Raw genomic sequence first — 20299 nt, 5'->3', positions numbered from 1 at the left:
ATAAAACCATTTAAAGTAAATAAGTACACAGTTAATAGTAAACTCTTGTAAAAATTAATTTTTGTATAAGTAATAAGTCAAAATTTAAATATTTAAAAACTTAAGAGTGCTTAAGTAATTGTCGTACGTAGGTTCACGTAAAAAAATATGAGTAAGTAATTCTTATTAAATACATGCAGTTATTATCTCAATTTCCTTAAACCCTTAAGGCATTAGTAACTGCAAAAAGCTCAGAGAGTAGTGAAACTGAAAGCAACATTTTTGTCGCGAACAGGCTGGGAATTAGGTGAACGGAAACATATAATTAATTACCAACTGCTTACTGACTTTATTCCATAATATAAAATATAATAGGAAAGTGGAGATTTAAACCTCTGACTGCAAATATGTACACATAACTAATGCAGAAAATCTCTTTTTTTTAAGTAAAAGGCTCGACCCTGAAATCCGACCCTGGCAAAAAAGCTATGGCGGTGCATCATTGTAAATTTGCGACCGCTCTTCATTGTCATGACCCATAAACCGTCTGAATAATACAGAAAACGTTCATTGGATAATGTCGCTCCGCCTCGCTGCGACCTTTAACCCGCGATCTTGGCAACAGTTGGATGAGTCTCCGAGTCATGAATCATGCTGCGACAACCCAAGCAAGCATTCACGTCAACTTGTGCAAGGAGAAAGACAGAGTAAAAAAAGAGAGAATCGTCAGCGAACCGCCATCGAAACGAATCGACAATGAACTATGACCGGAAATACCTGTGCGCAACAAAGAGAACAATATGCAATTTCAGGCAAGGATAGGTAAGTAGAGCCAAGCGAAAAGAATCAATTAAAACAGACATACCGATAAACGCGACGCCTTATCGCCGGTTTGTCCTTATCAGTCTCGAACAGAGCTACAGGACATCCCGTTTAGTCTTGCAGATAAGCGCAGGCTAAGCGATGGTCAATGATTGTTGAAGAATTCAACACTCACAACAGACCTAAATTCAAACTGCGTCGAGAAACAGGAAATTAAAAATCAAAAGAAAACCTAATTCTTATCAACGAAACGAATTTATCAGGGTTGTCCCGAATCGGAAGGAAGTGGTTAAGATATTTCAGTTACGAATGCGTTAGTAGGTACCACTATGCAAAGAACGATTAATTTCACTCATTCTAATTTCAGACAATGCGATATGACAAACACAAACTTCTCAATCAAATTCCATGAAAACGGTTCGTACACTACTTACCCTTCAACGCCGCCACTGGTGTCGCAATCACGCTGATATTTAATAATGCACGTATTAATTCCGGCCCGAATGTAAATATTAGTCCGAGATCGAGCCGATATTAAAGGGGTGATTAGTGGCATAGTAAATCAGGTGGCAGACTCACCCTTTTGGCCCCGGAGCGGACCTTCACCACAACCATTAAAATGCAGGATTTTATTCGACTGGTTGCATTAAATATGTCAAAAATATCGCCAGGTACTAATTTACATGTACCATTAAACGGTTCGGTATAATTATTAAGTGCTATTTAAATGCGTACGATTTTTTTAATTTCTTTACTGATCATCTGATAAAGAAGCGCCGTTTCTAAATCAAGTGTGTGAACTGATAGAGTCCCACGTAAATAGTATAGTGGTCGTCAGGTCGTCTTCGATTATTCCTGTATGCAGTATTTTTAATTTGAAGGTGTAGAGTAGTTATTGATCGCGCTGCTGTAAAAATCATTAATTATAATATTCATACCTACATCTTACACAAACTTTTTTTAGTATGTTTCCCTAATTATCTATGTGTAATAATATTATTAATTAAAAAATATAAATTTATATTGACGTGACTTGATCGCTTTAAAAATTAGAATGACATAAAAAATAACGTTCAGATAAAATTGATATCTTCATAAAAGCTAAACTGACAAAGAATGTTTAATTAATAGTAACTTTTATTCTAAGAGGCTTAGTAGAAACCTCGGTAGAAATAGAAGCGTTCAGACGATAAATAACTGCTTCTTAATATAAAACCACAACAAAGCTTTATCCTAATTTTATTATGTATTTCATTAACAATCAAAGCAAAAAATGAGATACGACATAATTTAAAAAGAAAACAAATATACTTAAACTTTTTTTATTTTTCTCATTTATTCTCCAAGAGTATAGTAGTTACATATTTAAAATTAGATCCAATAAATTTGAGTGTTTTAAAAATCATTACTTATGTACTTAATGCTTGTTTCAAATTTTATGTAGCAAATGCAACCAAGAAAATTAATGTGTAATGTAATGTAATGTAATTTTTATGTAAATATAGGTTCATAGACAATATCAAAAGTCATTGAAATTTATATGAACACGTTTTATTTCGATTTTCCCTAAAAATTTGGTGGACAAAACTTGAATCATTATGTATCATGTATTATAATTATAAAATGTATAAATTTCTTTCAAAGCATTATTTTAGTAACATAAACTAAACGTGAAACAGTTATTTATTAGTGTTGAAGTATACAGGTATTTCATAACTCGCTCCCCAGACAAAAATGTCAAGTAAGATAGACACCAAGATCATAGAAAAAAATGTTAAAAAAATTAAAGCATTTTAACATTTATTTTTTGACATTTAACCTTTTTTATGTCTATTGTTACCGATGTCTTGTAGATGTTTTTTTCATAATTATTCAATAAAGAAACAAAAAATTTGCCAATAAAAGTGACAAATAATGTTAAATATATAATTACAATTCGGTATACAGCCTTTTTGTGTCCTCTGCTGTTAGCCTGAAGAAAAAAAACACATGTAAAATTGTTTTTCCAACAGAAATAAATAGGTCAAAGTGCAAAATTTAAACCCCCATAATGACGAAATTCTTAGAAATAAAATTTTTCAAACACTTTTTCCATGTTCCCGGTAGGTACCTTATCTTACGTGGTAAGCCCTTTATAAGCGATATCGATTTTTACACTAAATTTGGTGAAAATATTAAATTCTTATTTGACAGGAACAAAACGCAATCCAAAATACAATAAAACATTTAATGTAGTATGGATAAAATTGTCGATTATGGCCCTCTTAACGTCGATCCATTGTCTCCTTATTATGCCCTTGGTATATAACTATTTTGTTATATCTTAAGCAAAAATAATATTATTTTGTATTAGTATGCAATACAGAACTCTTACAGAATGCATTCTTGGAATTTCATGATACGTGTACTAAATTTTTAATCAGCTTCATTTTTCACTTTTAATTAAAAAGTCCTAACATTCAGTGTCCAAGCAAGTCGCTCAAATTTATAATTGACCTTTAAATGTTAAAATATATATTAAAAAAATTGTCTATACATTACATCACCTAAAATTCATTTCAAGTCCAAGTATTTTTTAGTAAAGGGTTACAATATACCTAAACACACTCTTTAAAAATTTACCACACAAAAACTAATAAAAACATAAAGATTAATTATTAAAAAATTCAGTTATTGTTTGAGTAAAATTATATTAAAAATAAACTTCCCAATTTTCAAAACTTTTATTTCTAGATAGGTAACTAATAAAGTCAATAAAGATCAAATTTTAAAATCCATAAATAATAAAAAAATATAATATTACTTATAACATATAGGTAAATAATAATCAAGAAAAAATAAATGTACCTACTAATTTAAAACAGTAATTGTATCAAACATCAAACTTACATACCGGCTTTAGTCTTTTTTTTTGCAACCAAGTTTAACAACTTTGTAAAACTTAATAAGAACCTTCCATGATCTTTTTGATTTAAACTCCATTGATCAACTCTGACTATCAAAATTGTTTTGAAGAACAAGTAAAAGTGAAACGATAAAATTCCGCTACAAAGTAGCATAATTAAAACCTTTAAGCATGAGTAGTCCAAGCCTATTTCATGCGTCGAAGAGAGCAGATTATAAGGAAGTTTATAAAACCGCGCAATTAATTCTTTCTAACGACCGTTAAGCAACAACGTTAAACTCGTCGATAGAATTGCAAATTATCCACAATTTCAATAATCTGAAGTCGAATCCTCCGGGAGCAAAAAGTGACACCGGATGTTGAAGGTGTCTCCACAGGAAGAGAATGTTTTCGGCGTGGTATAATCTCGGCGCCGACAAGACAAAAAGCGCCAACGAAATTAATTCGTTGACCACATTAATCATACCTCTTAATAGGTTTTCGAGCGACTTAATTATGCGTATTGCGTCACCTACCGTGAGAATTTCGAAAATGAGCAATCCACACACGTATATAGCGTCATTCAAAAGGACCGAACAATCACTGTGTTGGGTTTTAGAACCATCAAATTACTTTCAAAATTTCATTTTTGCAAACAAAAATGTTGTACCAACTTATCTTAGGTGGTAGATATAACACTTCAAAAATGCAACATACTTACTTTGACTTGTAAAAACAGAAAAAGTACGTATGGATCTTAAATGGCTTATAAAATTAATAATAAAGAAAAACACATCTTCCATGTCTGATATAGGGAGGTGTTAATTAGTAATTTTTGTAATGCAATTTTAAAAGAAATAACACCGTATACTCGCACCTACTACAAATACAAAAATAAATAAATTGTGCAACACGCTCAAGCAAATTTCGAGCTCATCCAATGAATAAATTATTTTATGGTCTTTATATGAACAGAAGGGCGAAGTTTAATTATGTGATGGCGAATCGAGATAAGGCCGCTTCTAAATTGGACTTTTTATTTATATGGTACATGTTAATTCGCGTCCGAATAGGTCTTAAAAATACAGAATCATTTCGACTTCTTAATTAGCGGGATGCGGGCTACCGAACGCACAATAAAACAACCACAGGACCAGTCTCTAATTGCCCAAATATTTACTCGCCGAACGAAAACGATGGTTCAATTTAGGCATCTCAGATCCGATAAGTCGCTGCAGACAAAAAACCAATCTGAACAAATTGGTTCATTTCACTTTCGTGATCACTCTCTTTTATAAATCTCTCGACCTGGACGGCAAGAAGCAGTAATGCAGAAACCACAAATTGCCAATTACGATCATGTTAAGACCTTCAGTTAATAAATTGAATAAATAAAACCGTTTAGCACAAAATGCGCAATTACACTCTTGTTTATGGACTTTTACCACAATTGAAGCAAAAAAATGAAAAATTAACACAAATTGATTTTAATATTTTTTTACCTGACTTAATAAGCAATCAAATTTCAACAATTTGCAAGCTGTTATACAGAAGCAAGACTTTCAATTTTTATCAGAGAGGTACTAATCCTAGAAGAGCCAGAAGCAATACCAGTATTCACACTACCGGAATTATTAGCGATATCATAATTTCCGCCAAGCTTCATCTAGCTGAGCTCGTTTACATCGAAGAGCAGTTTGCAAGAAATTATCTTGCATGGCTATCAGCAAAACAACTTTTCCATCATAGACTTTCTAGAAATGAAATAAATAGACGGTCATACAATCACATTATTTCTGAACTTAAAAAACAGTCGAATACCAAAAATTTGTGCTGAAATTTATAAAAAATAAATAAAAAATATGTGTATTTACTTTACACTAAAGCAAAAAATACTGTTAGAACACCAAAAACTCTCCCTTTAAGAGCTGTCCATGAAACATTTACAATGTTTGCGAAAATAGTCCTAACTCTCTTTTTTAAACCATCGTCTTAAAAGACTTATTTGCAAGTAAACTGCAAAAATTAACAACACAATAGTAAAAAGATCCAGAATTTTTTCATAAATGTACTTCAAAAACAATTACTAGGTTTCCATGAATTGTATTCGAATTGAAAACGGTATTGGGATTGAGTCCGCCTGTGTTTCATTAATATTTACAAGTTTTAAATTAAATAATAAAAATTTATATTTTGAAGAAAATATGTTAGTTTTCTTAACTTTATTTGAAGTGTTTTTTTATGAAAATTTTCCTTCCTCTTTCAAAATCTCCTTGAAAAATAAATATGACAGTTAAATAAACAAATTAATATTCAGAAATAAAAAAAAAAACAAACAATAAACATCATTACATAATAAAAATGTCAAGGTAAAACCAACCCCTTTTGAAAATTACTAGCCACGTCTCGATAAATATTCCAAAATTTACGATTCAAGATCAGCAGATAACAAGACTTTCGGTTCGATACCTATAACCCTAAGAGAAAAAAATTTTTCCAAAATTTTAAATATTCTTCTAATAAAAGCGATAATAATACGATAATAAATGCAAAAAGCGGATGAGAATTAATGAATGAAAGTGTATGGTCGTAATGAGTTTTTTCGCAACTCTAGTAGGACGTTTTAATCAATGAATTGCGTAAGTGGTTACGCCACTGTTCCGCAATTTTTGACCGAACTAATCAGCTCGCATAACAGTGACTCGTTCCATAACAGAATCAATATACGCGCAATTAACATAAACTATAATCGGAACAAAGATTATCTTATATTAAGAGCGGAGAACGGCCGCCCCTGAGGGCCCGAAGTGCGCGGGTGAGAGAGAAAAACGATATATGCAGTTCGTATCTTGGGGCCATTCCACACAGCAGTCTTGGGCCGCGACGAAGAAGGAAAATAATCCTTGTGGTGCACCTGAAGAAGAGCGAACTCGGCCAAGACAGGTTTGCTCAACTGGTGAACGGTTTCTCTTCTGTTTCCCACGATCTATGAATGAATAGGTAAGATGGCGGGGTCAGTATACCTACTACATGCCCTCAGGGTAGACAAAAATAAGACAGCAGGATATATAAGTGTTTATATAATAGTTTCAGTGTCTATGTACAAGTTTCGTTCACGGTTCGGCTTGATTTATGATGTGGGTGCGTTTGAGAATAACTTAAAAGTTTTTTCGACGCTTGTACTACCGTTATTTTGTGTTTAGGAAATCGGCTTGCAAATTAGATTTGTTCAGGAAGTTTGTGTTTATTATGTTGCGTTTCGAACGGCGGATGTCGCGCAGAGAGAAATCTTCGAGAGGGTCGCGTTGAGTAAATACATAGAAGATTGAGAAGAAGCTCGACGAGATGATTTTCATGTTTAGGAATAAGCGAAGGAGATGGAGAAGGAAATGAACAAAGATTGAAATTTTCCAATTGCAGAATAACTGATATTTGAATCAAAACACTCAAATGAAAAAATTATCAATAAAGAAACATCTCTTTTAGACAAAATTGTATATTGCTTTAATAAATAGCGACCAAGATTTGCCTCTTATTATCTACTCATTTTAACATTAAAATCAAACAACCATTTAAGTCAGTCAGTTAGAAAAAACAATATTAACCACTTTCCAAGAGATCTCTACTTTCGATCTGCTTTTATTGTGATTAGATTTATTATTCTACTGTGACAATACCCGCCTGAGCTGATTTCTCAATTTAACCCAAAACTGATTCGTCTCTTAAAAATAAATATTCGCTCCTTAATTTAAATATGTTGAAAGCTACTAATTAATGAACGTTCGAATAAAATAATGTTTTTAAAATGTTACAAAAATTTTAATTTTTACATAAATATTCCTCTGGATACCCTTAACATATGCTAGATATATACGTATGTATTATAGTTGATTGATTATTTTAACAATAATACTTTTATCGGTTAAGAACAGCCTTTAGATCTCTTTCGACAACAAGATGTTTCTTGTCTTTCTTTCAAGACTTGAAACCAGACATTGTAAGCGTCTAGATTCGACTTATGCAACGAAGAATAAGTATCGTAACTAACTTTATATTCAACTAAAAAACAAACACTTAAAAATTTTATACTAATTTTAATTTTAACAAATGGCTGTACCTAAGTGGAAATATCTGTCTGGCTGCTACTCAATTTCTTTATAATGTTATGAATGAATTAGCCAATTGGTTAATCATAACCAAAAAAGATTTTTATTTAGATCAACTAAAATCTTCAATTTTTTGAATTATGAGGGTCTTTATTGCATTGTTCGACATCTAGGTAGATGTCGATTTTTGTTTCCACATTCTTTGACTTCTTTTTATAATATCACTTTCTGTTAAACTTCTGAAAGTAAACTCTTGGTTAATTTTTTTTTTTTTTCATAAAATCGAAGGTTGGCAAGCGTGGCACTATGACAGACTGATTAGTAAAGATAGTTGCAAACGGAAGCGATTAGAGCAAGTCAAGACGATAATTAGTGATTTATTTATTTACATTGTATTTAATGACTTATTTAATTATTTTTTTAATAGAAACTTTCATTCAAAGCAAGTTTCTATAAACTTTTTTAAGTTTTTATTAAATTTGTTACTTTTTATTTTCTTAAGTAGTACTTAAAATATTCGTACAATGAAACCAAATGTGTGTATCTCTATCTTTCATATGTCTTTGCACCCATGAAATAATAATTCGCTCTAGTTACATATTTAAATTAGTAAAAATCGAATATTCAAATTAATCTACAATTAACTCTACAAATTCCCCTTTATTTCTCACGCCCTCTCTACAATTTCCGTTGAAAATTTTTGTAGTGAACGACTGTTAATTATTGGTTCAGACAGACCGGGCTATTGAGCTTTCGGACTTCTCATTATAGTCGCAAAAATTCTTTTGACTACTGAAAATCCTGAAAACCGACAAAGAATCGTTTAATTGTCAGAATAAGATCTTGTCGATGGTCATTTTTAAGCGTTCCCTGTGGGTAATTATCGCATACAGAATTCAGCGCAGCTTTTATGCGTATGTTTTTATGTTCAAGATCGGTGTTTTAACGAATGGAATCATCGGTCGGCGTTCCATTCATTGAGCCACGAGGCATTTGAAAAATCCGAAATTTCGCAAAGATTCCCAACAAAAACGATAATTAGTAAAAAATGTCCGAGTATTTTAATAATTTACCATTTGCGCGCACCATAACCATTTATTTTAATTTGATATGCAACATTCCCGCTGTTTCCTAAGCTAATAAAGTCAATTACGCATTGATAGAACTATAAATTCCTTGGCACTAATTACAGAGAAATATGATATAAACCGAGGCATTATTGCCCGGCTAAAATGTGGAATAAATTAAATAAAACACATAGAGGCAAGAACGTTCACCTGGACGATCCTTTCTTCTAAACCTTACAGAAATACCAATTAAAAACGGACTCTTGGTACAAATGCAACGTTTCCCATCGATTTTTGCTTTCCGAATATAATTAGGACCTGATCAATTCTGTGGTTGTTATTTACGAGACGAAACCGGTCGGCGAGAAATTAACCAACAGGAAATCGGCGCCAAAAACAACAAAAACTCTTCTCTCACGTAACCTAATTTTAAAAGGAGTTGCGTAACCTCCAAAGCAAACTTTCCAAAAACCGACGAAGGTTAACGTTGCCAAACGAAAGATCGGAGCAAGGCTTATTTTAAGAACACCCGTATTTCACCATTAGATTCGTATAATTGAGCCATCAAATCTCAATGTAGGTACTTTGGCCTAAGGAGAGAACGGTGATGCAACACAACACCAATCTTCAGATCGGAGTGTCGAAAGTTACATTATCATATCAAATTACATTCGACTCTAATACAGTCTAATAGAAACAATTTAGGGCTTGGGAAATAAGAGCAAGTCATACTTAAATATACCACTTTCAAGAACCAAGAATGAGTGTTAAAAACTTGTAAAACGATTTAACTAAATTACAAAATTACTTATGATTTGTTCTAATTATAAGAAATGATTTTGTAGATCCAGTCACTGGAAGAAATGTATACGTTTAGAGATTATACCCAAAGATGTAGAATCAATAAACTGCTATTATTCCATTAGTTAATTAATTTACAATATACAAAATTGTAAAATTTTCAAACTTTTTCTTGATAAAATGCTTCCACATTAAATTAAACTATATTATTTTTGAGGTTTTCCAGGGTCTCTGCGTACCGAAGTATACACACGATAATAACCAAAAATGTATAATTATTATTTCTGATAATTAAAAGTTTTCAAACTTCTGGCCAATTAAATAGTTATACTAAATTATTATTAAATAGTTTTTTTACTAACAAATTCAAAAAATGCAGATTAACTTTAATAATGACAATGAAAAATGTAATATTAGTAAAGATCAGTAGGTAAATCAAAAATACTCCAAAAATATTTTTCAATAATTTTCGTCATCCAGATTAAACTAATGCCCCAATAATAGTTTAAAGTTTCAATATTTTTAAATGATCCTGTATAATGCTGCAATGTTGTAGTATCATTGTTATTTGTTATCGCTTATCAGATTTTAACGTGTTGTTTCCTACTTTCGATTATTATCTTTGTAATGATTGTTATACATATTATGTATACAGTCGGAAGAAATAATGTTTACATAACAGAATCATTGTCATAATGATTATGATCCTCAGTTAAAACGACGCGAGAGATGAATTTTTTGCAAAATGTGAACCGAATTTTGTTTATTTGCCATGTGATCATAATTGACTTATTCTATTGGTGAAACAAATTGTAACTTTTATAATCAAAAATAAAAAAATGTTCAGTTGGGTGCTAGGAAAATCTTTTTTCAATAAAATTGAGAATTTTATTTTGACATTGTGATTTTTACATAGTGCCATGAGCTAATAACAAAGAAAATGAAAACCCAAGTGAAAGAACCATATATTGTATTACCTAGTTTCCAAAATTAAAAAAAAAAGATGTACACGTATGTACTTTGACTTCAGCTACTTAAGTATACAGTGTTATTTATGAGAAGGGTAGGTAACTCTAAAAGTTTTTGCTGCAACCAACAATACCAATGGCTCTAAATAAGGAGTGTATTTGGCGTCGTAGTTGGTGTTGACTATAAGTATGTTGTGAAGAAACCACAATTTTTAATACGGCCAGAGAGGTGTCAAATGCCAGATTAATAACTTTCAATACGATATTTCGTTTACAATTAAACTTTCGTGCATAGCTTTGACGCCAAATTTAAAACAACCTTCGTTACTAACTTTAATGTCAGATTGGCAGATAACCTGTTTAATCAAAATTCAACAAATAAATTAACAAGTTAAATTAATGTAAAAAAGGTGTTCGAGGTGTCTACAGCGGCTTCTAAACATGCGCCCAGTCGATTGGTGAACGAAAACAAAACAAGTCGCAACGTTTGATTCTTTACGTTAAGACTAATAATAGCCAACGTGGATTTAGTTACATAATTATATTCAAAATTTAAAATCAAGAAACTGTTGCAATATGTATAATGTGTTGCGGAAAAAAATGAGAAGTACCCCTCTCATGAATAACTCTGTATGTTTAATGTTTTCTGTGCCAAAACATATTCATCGTGACATTTACAATTTAATTAAACATATTATTTTATGCCTGTGTTCATGTCAACTTTCTTGACTACTGTGAATTTCGAGTTATCATCCACTCAAGCCTCTCTGCCTCAATTCTCAATATCCTGCTCACCAGTTCGACTAATATTTGTTCATCGTCCGCTCAATTAACACAAAGTACCTCGTCGAGCAGACAGCCTCCTCTAATAGCGTGTCATGATAATTGAAACCTCACGAGGATGATGCAGCAGAAGAAGAGGCTCTCTGTGTCCCGTCTTGGAGGAGATCCGTGACCGGAGAGTAAATCTGTCTTGGACGTGGTGGGGGTAGGCATGAATGAAGCGGTCGCGTGGCTCCTGGTGACGTCAGAACGGAACCTGTTGCACCTGGGGCGGTTGAACGTGGGGGGTGCCCCCGTATGGAGGCTACCGAACTATAACCCGTTCCAGAATGATGTGACCACCAACGAGCCGGATCGTAAGTCATCCAACGACGCCATCTAACAGTTTTCGGGGATTTTAAATCGATTAATATGCTAATTCCGGCCTGGGAACTGAGCGGTAAAACTGCGGAACGGCTGAAATGCAACCGAATTGAGTAAATCAAATCGATGATTTGTGGCGGAGGCGGGTGCTTATTATGCTTGTAATAAAGCTGTCGTTGAGATTTACATAATCTAATGATAGGCAATTATAATCATGGCTCAGTATGGTTGGTTCTTTTATGATGACTGCTTATGTAACTGATTGTAGTTCTTATAAATAAAACTTTCGAAAATCATACCGTTGCACTAACCTTGGTATTTGCAAAAATTGACCCTAATTTGTGTGTGCAATCGGTATAAACAACTATAGCAACGAAAATAATAATGCGATATTAGCCTCGTTGAAAGATTCTCCTTGTGTGATATGTATAAGACTTGGCTACTTAGCACTTGATATGATAATGTCATTAAACTGGAAATTAAACGATTTTTTAGACAAAGTGAAAGCCTAGCATCTGGGATACGATACGATTCTTCATATCTATTTTAATATGCTTAGGTTTCTAAAACAATCTTCATAAATTTCAAATACATTGTAAGTTTAACTTGAATGACGAATTAAACATCTACATAAGTAGACCACTTTCGAAAAAATAAGACAATTTATTATCACCCTCTATTAAGAAATTACCTATATCTAATATACATTCATTTTTGTTTTCGACTAGAGTAGGCTATGGAAACTTGGCGAGTTGTGTCTATGTATAAAAATTTCGAAGTTATAAAAGTTTAAATTTTGCACTTTGACTCTGTTTACATATTTCTTTTGAAAAATAATTTTTAAAGGAAGCTGTATCCTAACCCTGTTTAATGTTATCTGTGGCTTCTATTGGCTAAATTTTTGTACCTTTACTAAATAATTATTAAAAAAACATACCTATACAAGATCATTAGTATCATTAGATAGACATTTCTCTGGACCGCAAGTTCTGACACACCCAGTATAGTATAACTTGAGTACAATTCGCACAAAAGTCAAAGCCTTCAATTTATTATTTGGTGCTTTTGTAATCTTGAGTTGCAAAAATAAAATTAATACTTAATTAATTTATTCTGAATGAAAACTTAAGCTTCCCGGCTTGATATTGCGTCCTAGAAATGAGCCAATACGGTATCAGAATCGGTAAGTGTAACCAATCAATACTTGCAAGATTGTTATTTTTAATAATAGTTTTAATAGTTTTAATAATAGTATAAAATATTAGTTATTTGTATTATAAGAGAGAAAAGTGTATCTTTCATATTTTGTAAATCTTGTAAAATTTTTACCTCCTTGGGAGGTAATTGGCCACTTTCCTTAGGGTGGTAAAACTTACTTTCTCTTAGGGTCGTAAAAAATAGTTATTTGAATTACGAGGGAGAAAAGTGTAGGTGGAACCACCCAGGGACGAAAAGAAACGTTCGTCCAGTGTAATCCATATAATTTTTCCCACGGTTCAGCAAAAAAAAATTTAAAACAATTTCTAGCAACATGTTTTTCCATTTCTATGAGTGAGGTAAATTTTTTACCTGTCTGAGAGGTTACATTAAATTTTGACAGATGAGGGAGGTAATTGGTCACTTTCCTTTCTGAAATTAGAACGGAAAAATTTATTTTCTGTTAGGATCGTAGAAAAAATACATTACGATATATATTCGATAACCTAAAAAAAGCTTACTGTATGAGAATACAGTACTCATTTCGCATTTCTCATTCGGTCTTATAACGTAAATTATTATTTTTCTAATTTGCGTTTATAATACGTTTATTACCGTCTCCAGTAGGAGTCGTTTATGGCTATCTATAAAAGCACACTGTAGTTTAATGAATTTAGGGTTATTTAGTTTTTGGATGCCGCTTGCGTTGTTGCTTCGGCAATTTCGCGAATTTCGGGCGGAGTGCAAACTACATTCTGTTTCTCATATTTCATTTATTATTATTATGTTGTAACACTAATAACTAATAATTTGTAAATTTTATTTTTAATGACAGACGGCAGAAATGACTCAAAAAAACAGGTGGGCGCCGAGTGTTACCAACCGACACCAACTAACACAAAATTCTCTAAGCGACAAAAATATATATTTTTTTAATTAAAATAAGAAAAAAGGGGACGCAAATTAGAAAAAATAGTATAAAATACTCGTTTTATAATGGCATTGGCGCACTCATCCCATAGAAAACTCGTCTACGGCTCGTTTTCTAACTTGGGATTCGTGCGCCAAATCAACCCTTATAAAACTTGTTCTTTAATATACTATTTTGTCGTTCCATGTTGTTATAGTATACTATAAATAACATTCAAAAATTTAAATTCGTTAAGCTGTCAATATCACCCTAGTATCATCACACAGGACTGTTAAGAGGTTTTAACAGCCAGACTTTTGCTTTTATAGTTTAAACTTTCAAATATTAACATTTTCAGAATTTGAAAATTATATTTTTTTTAATACGGTCAGCAGGCCTCAAACAAGTCCCTCGATCATAATAATGTTCTTAATTGCACTAAATACGTAAATAACGTCGAAGGCAATATATCTTGGTCGTCACTAAAAAATTATTATTTTACATCAGAAATTTTGTCATTTACATCGATTGTCTTTCTATTATTGCTAATATTAAAGCACACATTTCGAATTATACAAAAAAAAGTTCGGCAGAAAATCACGACTAAAACTGCATGCGACTGTTAACTATAATAAACTTTAAAAAAATTGAAATCTTTCTTAATTTAATTTATCTAATTAAGACTTAAACTTGTCTGTAAATTCTTAGTTTGATAGTCTATTGTTTTTGTAGTACATTAGATAACGAAAAAATACCAAAATGATAGAAAAAAAACCTAAATTAGTAAAAAATATGCAACGTGTGTGAAAAAAAATACGAAAATTTTCCACTAGCCCTCGCCTTGGGCGCGATTAATGGCGGAATTAATTGTTGGGACAGGCGATGTCTGTGACCGGAAACACAATTTGAGCGTAAACACCGAACTTGAATACTAATCAACTCGTCTTTAATCTCCACCATCACCGTAATGAAATGATTTTACCGGTCCTTGCCCGGATGTGACGGCATCAGTGTCGCACTTTTCAGGTTCTACACACATCTGGTGCCACCCTCCAGTCCCTGAACGAACAGATTTTATAGCCCGTTTCCGTTGCAAACACCCAAACAAGAGAGAATTTCGCGTCCAACATCTTCATTAATTAGGGGGCCGAGTAATTATTCGATTTTCTCCTTCAAAACCCGAATATCTCAAAAATTGAGAGATCAATTAATTTATCAGAGGCGACTCGTAGCCTAAATTAAAAAAAACGGAAAAGTGTAATATAAATACGTCGACAAAGATTTAGAAACTGTCAAGAATCAGAGCCCTTTATTATCCATTTTTGAATTATTTATTTTTTCGGTACGAAGCATGTGTTTTTCGTAAACGAGTCGCCACTGTTCATAATGAAGTATCCGGTAGATTTTGAAGTCGCCAAAGAGTCGTTTCCTGGATCTCTTAGTTTTATTGTTGTGGCTGCGCTTATAATGGATGAGGCGAAAATAAAAAACACACAAAATACGGAAAAGATATGTTTAGCATATGTGGCCGGAGGGACAAGGCGTTGGGTTGTTGACCGAGTATAAAAACTGAGCCTGGGGCGGAATCATCTATCTGCTAAGTCCACTACTATCTTCTATTACACAGCCATGTTCAGGTAAAATTATTCTCAAAGCAGATGACCATTTTCTCTCTTTATCGCACCAGGAAAGCGTCCATTGGATCAGAAAAAGACAGGAAAGGTGACTTAAGGCCAGTTGATACAAGAATAAGGGAGCAGGTGGCGCTCAACATACTCCTCGTTTTTCCATTTTGTTATTAACAAGTGAAGGACGACTAGAGTTCATCCACTTGTACAATTCGAAAAATTCGCTGGCAACATTAAAATTGTTGGATAAAAATCGCTCAGGGGGCAGCACTTAACGATCATCGCAGTAAACTTGTAACTGTTGACACTTATCCACGAGATGTCGCCGAACGACTTAAGTCACAATTTTTTGATTTGTGGCGGTTATATTATAATAGGTTGGTTACTAATTGGCCTCAGAGGATGTACACAAAATAACAATATCGTATATAGTTATTTATCAAAGTTTAATTGGTTGCTCTGCGGGTACGATAAATTAAAATTTTTCGCTGGCTCTCCATACCTGTATAATGAGAACTCGTAATTTTATATGGTCGAGCATATCTCACATCTTTGTGAGTAGCGTTTTTTCGATGGGAAAGAAGGGAAAAAACCCGATTGTAAATCTCCACTTACTGAAGAAACCAGTATTTGTTAAGGTACTGCGAAAACAGTGCGTCCTTATTTGACGCACTATATGAAAGAAGATGAGCCGATCTTAAGAACTAAATAATATAAAATGATCCGTCATTGAATTGCACCTGCTCGAGTTCTTGAGGTCACTCGAAACGGGTTTGAAACGTGTATGTAGAAGTCGCTTTGTATTAGCAGCAACGGTGGGTGACCAATTGACCATTACCACTCCAACCCATTAAATTTATAGGCCAAATTCATGACTTTGACCGAAAACAAAAAATTACTCTTTCGGTCTTTCTCGCGGACGCCAATCATAAGTATGATTTTTAACCGTTTAAAAACAATTAAAAAAAGCAACAGGTGTCTAAAGTGCTTCCTACGTAGGCAACCAGTTATACACTCATGTATAATTTCCGGCCTACATTACAACAGCACTGATCAAAAATCAAACTTTAAATTTTTGTTATAAAAAAAATATAAAAAGAGTTTTGTAAAAGCAATAATGTTACCTAACACAAATCATTTATATATGACAAATTAAGTTGTGCTCAACAAATTAATAAAGAAAGTTTGAATTAATTTGTCTAATAATCTTAGAAAAACATGATAAAAAAAAACATTTCAAATGTTTATTATTTTGAATGCAAACACAAAATATACTAAAAACCTAAAAAAAATATAGATACAGGATGAGTCATTTTTAATAAAGACCGATCCTAACCGATTTTCAGACGCAATTCAAAATACATTCTCACAGATAACTTGGCTTTTGCTGATTGAAAAAAAAAACAAAGTAGTTGTTAATTAATGACATAATTAAAAACAGTGTCATCATTTCCACATTTTTTCCCTTAAATTTAAAATATACAGGTGCGCCAGAACTCACGCCCCAGAGAAAACTGCCATGTAAGGTTAGATACCAAGAACATGGAAAAATGTTACAAAGGATGTATCTATAAAAATTTAGAAGTTATGAGAGCTTAAATTTTGCACCTTGACTACATTTACTTCTGTTGGAAAATAAAAATGTTCCCAGTCTTTTTGCTACAGACTATTAGGAGAGAAAACAAGGTAGCTGTATTCTAAATTTTAACTCTGATGTTATTTGTGGCTTTTATTGGCAAAATTTTTGTACCTTTACTAAACTTTTTTTTAACATTTTTTCCATGTTCCTGATATCTTATCTTACTTCTTCTTTCTGGGACACGAGTTCTGACACACTCTGTATCCAAACGGTGAACTAATTGGCTAAATCTGTACCGTCAAAGATACACTGTAGAACTCAAATTTATAAAAACTGTCAAAGCTATAACAGGTATCTATCTATGTTTATATCTTTGCAAAAATGTCAAACAGTATATCAACTAACGCATAGTGGTATCTGAGAATGTATTTTGGGTTGCGTCTGAAAATCGTTTAAAGTCTTTATTATAGGTGACTCAGCCTGTATATGTATATTTTTTAAGAATAGAATATAACAAAATTTTTGGAAACGAAAAAATTCTAAAATTAATTTAAAAACACAAAAAGTGGTATTTTATTGTAGCACCTTTGGAACAAAATAAATTGAAAAGAGTCTTTTATAACTTGTATACAGCTTTCTATAAAAGTTATATAGTTATGTTTTAATAAATAAAAATGCGCTCTTAAGAAATTCGTTATCAGATTGTCTGCAACATAAAATCGTAAATTTTCAGATAACGTGTATACATAGCTATCAAATTAAAATAAAAAAGTGAAATAAGCAGTATTAGCAGATGCGTAGGTGTGTCAACTCAATTCGAGAGACATTCCCAGAACCTCGACCTGTCCTAAACCGGAAGTACTTGGAACCGATACAGATTCGTTGGTTTAATTACCAAAAAAAGAAGCTAAACTCGATCCTTTACAATTAAGCCGGCAACAGGATATAAAACAGGTTCCAATGTACTGCCTCGACCCCCACATTTATTGCAATATCCAACTATGTCTTTGTTAACTCCTGGAATCTGGCACAACCGGAATTTTTATCATTGTTATTTGCGTTTGAATCATCAACGTCTGGCACTTATGTAACCACAAATGCTAAATAGTATAAACGGCAACATCCTCATTAATGCGAAATGCGTAAGCCCCGCCACTGACATTAATTAAACCGCATCATGTGGAATAGAGATGAAGAATATTGTGAAAGACCTAATTAATTTAATTTCTTCGAGTCTTCTTACTTACCGAGTGAAGCCTCTGGATCGGACAGGTCGCTGATGGAAGGGACCTTCTGGATGGAGCACAGCGATTGGGGCGTTTGGGCCTCATCGTTGTCGTCCACCAGCTCCGTTTTCATCGTTCCCAAAGTGACCAAATCCACATCGTCGCTCTGAAACCACCCCCAAAGCGTTAAACTAGCTGTCTATTCGTGTTTAACTGGTTGCATAACCGTCACATTCGTAGCATCAATAACAATTAGCCGAAGAAAGTAAATAAACAGAGTTTTATGAATGAACTGGTAGGAGTAGAACACGCGGCCTTGCTTTGCTAGACATGAATGAATGGACGTGTAACAAGTCGTTGCGTAACGCTGATCATTGCAGCTCCTGTTTGCTGATAAGCTGCGATTTCCACATTGATGTTAACCGGAGATTTATAGCTGTGTTCCACCCTCCCCTAACCCAGATTCGGCGGATTAGTCAAGATGTTGGTTGGTGTAAAATTGGGTTTAGAACTCGCGAAGATTGACATGATCTATCGAGTCGTTTCGATTGTGTGATTTTTGCCAGATGTGCTCTTGTTGGAGTTAACGGCTGCAGAGGCCAAACATGGCCATTGCGATTCCTGGCTCAAGTTCAGCCAAGGCTATTTCTAGACAGTGCACCGTTATTATGATAGAGTTGTGCACGGGCGAGCTCAATGTTCAGGTGACAAAGGATTTACTACGGGAAGGAGGCATAAACTGCTCTAATGATACACCAACCCACAATCAATTCTTCGCGAGATGGATTTCGAAGAAACTGAACGCTATTTCTGAACAAAGAACGTGACCTCTCTAATCACTTTAGTTTCCGAGAAGTGCGAAATGGGAACGGGATTCATTTAAAAGCTGGAAACGAATCTAGTTAATTCGAAAAGAGACAAAACTGTAAACCAATGTTCTTGTATCATGAATTAATTAACACTACAAAGTTTTCATATCCATGCCAAAATTTAGACATTACTGAATAAAACCGAATGAACTTAATTAATTCATTCATTCGTCACCTCCAGACTCTAGATAAAAATTTTCACGTCTGTGAACTATAAAAATAAAGTGCAGTTATAAATTTAGATATCAAACGTTACTATCAAACACTATAAAAAAATACTAAATAAAAATTTGTCAGACATTTTCACGAACATGATCAACAATGGAGATTAAAAGGATACTAAACTCACCAAACGTTAAAAGCTAACAAAGCATAAAGCAAGTAATCAAATTTGTCATCTCGGTACTAAACTCTTTAATTTGATTTTAAGTAATTTTACTTTTATTTGATGTTAACAGTGATATTACTAAAAATGACAAACATTATGCATTTGATTGTAAAATTTAAGTTAAAATAAATTCTTCCAGCACCCCGAAGTTTTATTAAAACAATCATTATTTTTGTCATTAACAATTAATTCTGAAGAGAATTTAAGGCTACGAAAAAGCAATTAATTTTTATCATTTTTTATCGCTATCAAGTTTATTTTCGACTGAAGCAAAGTTCTTGATTGTGATGGAAATGAGATTTCAACGAATATAAAGTTGAGTATTGTGTAAAATGTGAACACATTATCAAGTCTCCAACATCATTATTCCATACTATGTTTGTACCTGTTACGAGTATCAATTATATCAACGTCAGTATATACTTTTGATAGGTACCTAATTGTGTACAGCCGAACAAAGTGAAAATGACGCTTCAATAAACCAGCCCCTGCTGTGGATGCCCTCCACGATGTCGACCCTTCTAACCGCAAGCAGACAGGATTATATATTATCGGATTACAAACTTGACGTAGACTCAAGATAAATAAATTCCTTTAGGAGCCGGTTAAGTAAAAATGTAATTTTTTTAATTTCTTGAAGAAAATTATGCATTAACGATGACATTGACGAAAAAATAAATCATTATTAATGTAACAAATTTTTTAACTGTTTTTCAAAATAAAATTATT

At 32.9% G+C, this 20299-nt stretch overlaps 1 protein-coding gene across 3 annotated transcripts in view; it reads right to left on the bottom strand.

Annotated features, from left to right (window-relative positions):
- Positions 1–20299, bottom strand: part of LOC123010486 (protein c-ets-1-A) — a 95396-nt gene that overhangs the window by 60405 nt on the left and 14692 nt on the right. For all 3 annotated transcript variants that reach the window (XM_044407405.1, XM_044407404.1, XM_044407406.1), the window contains exon 3: positions 18335–18479. In XM_044407405.1, coding sequence (XP_044263340.1) covers positions 18335–18479 — 145 coding nt within the window. The remainder of the gene's footprint in view (positions 1–18334; positions 18480–20299) is intronic.

The sequence above is a fragment of the Tribolium madens genome, unplaced genomic scaffold (genome assembly GCF_015345945.1).
Source record: "Tribolium madens isolate multiple individuals breed KSU strain unplaced genomic scaffold, Tmad_KSU_1.1 Scaffold_91;HRSCAF=231;Tcas5.2_LG7, whole genome shotgun sequence".
NCBI classification, from domain to species: Eukaryota; Metazoa; Arthropoda; class Insecta; order Coleoptera; family Tenebrionidae; genus Tribolium; species Tribolium madens.
Note: the sequence above shows the minus strand (reverse complement) of the source record. Positions and strands in the feature narration are given on the sequence as shown.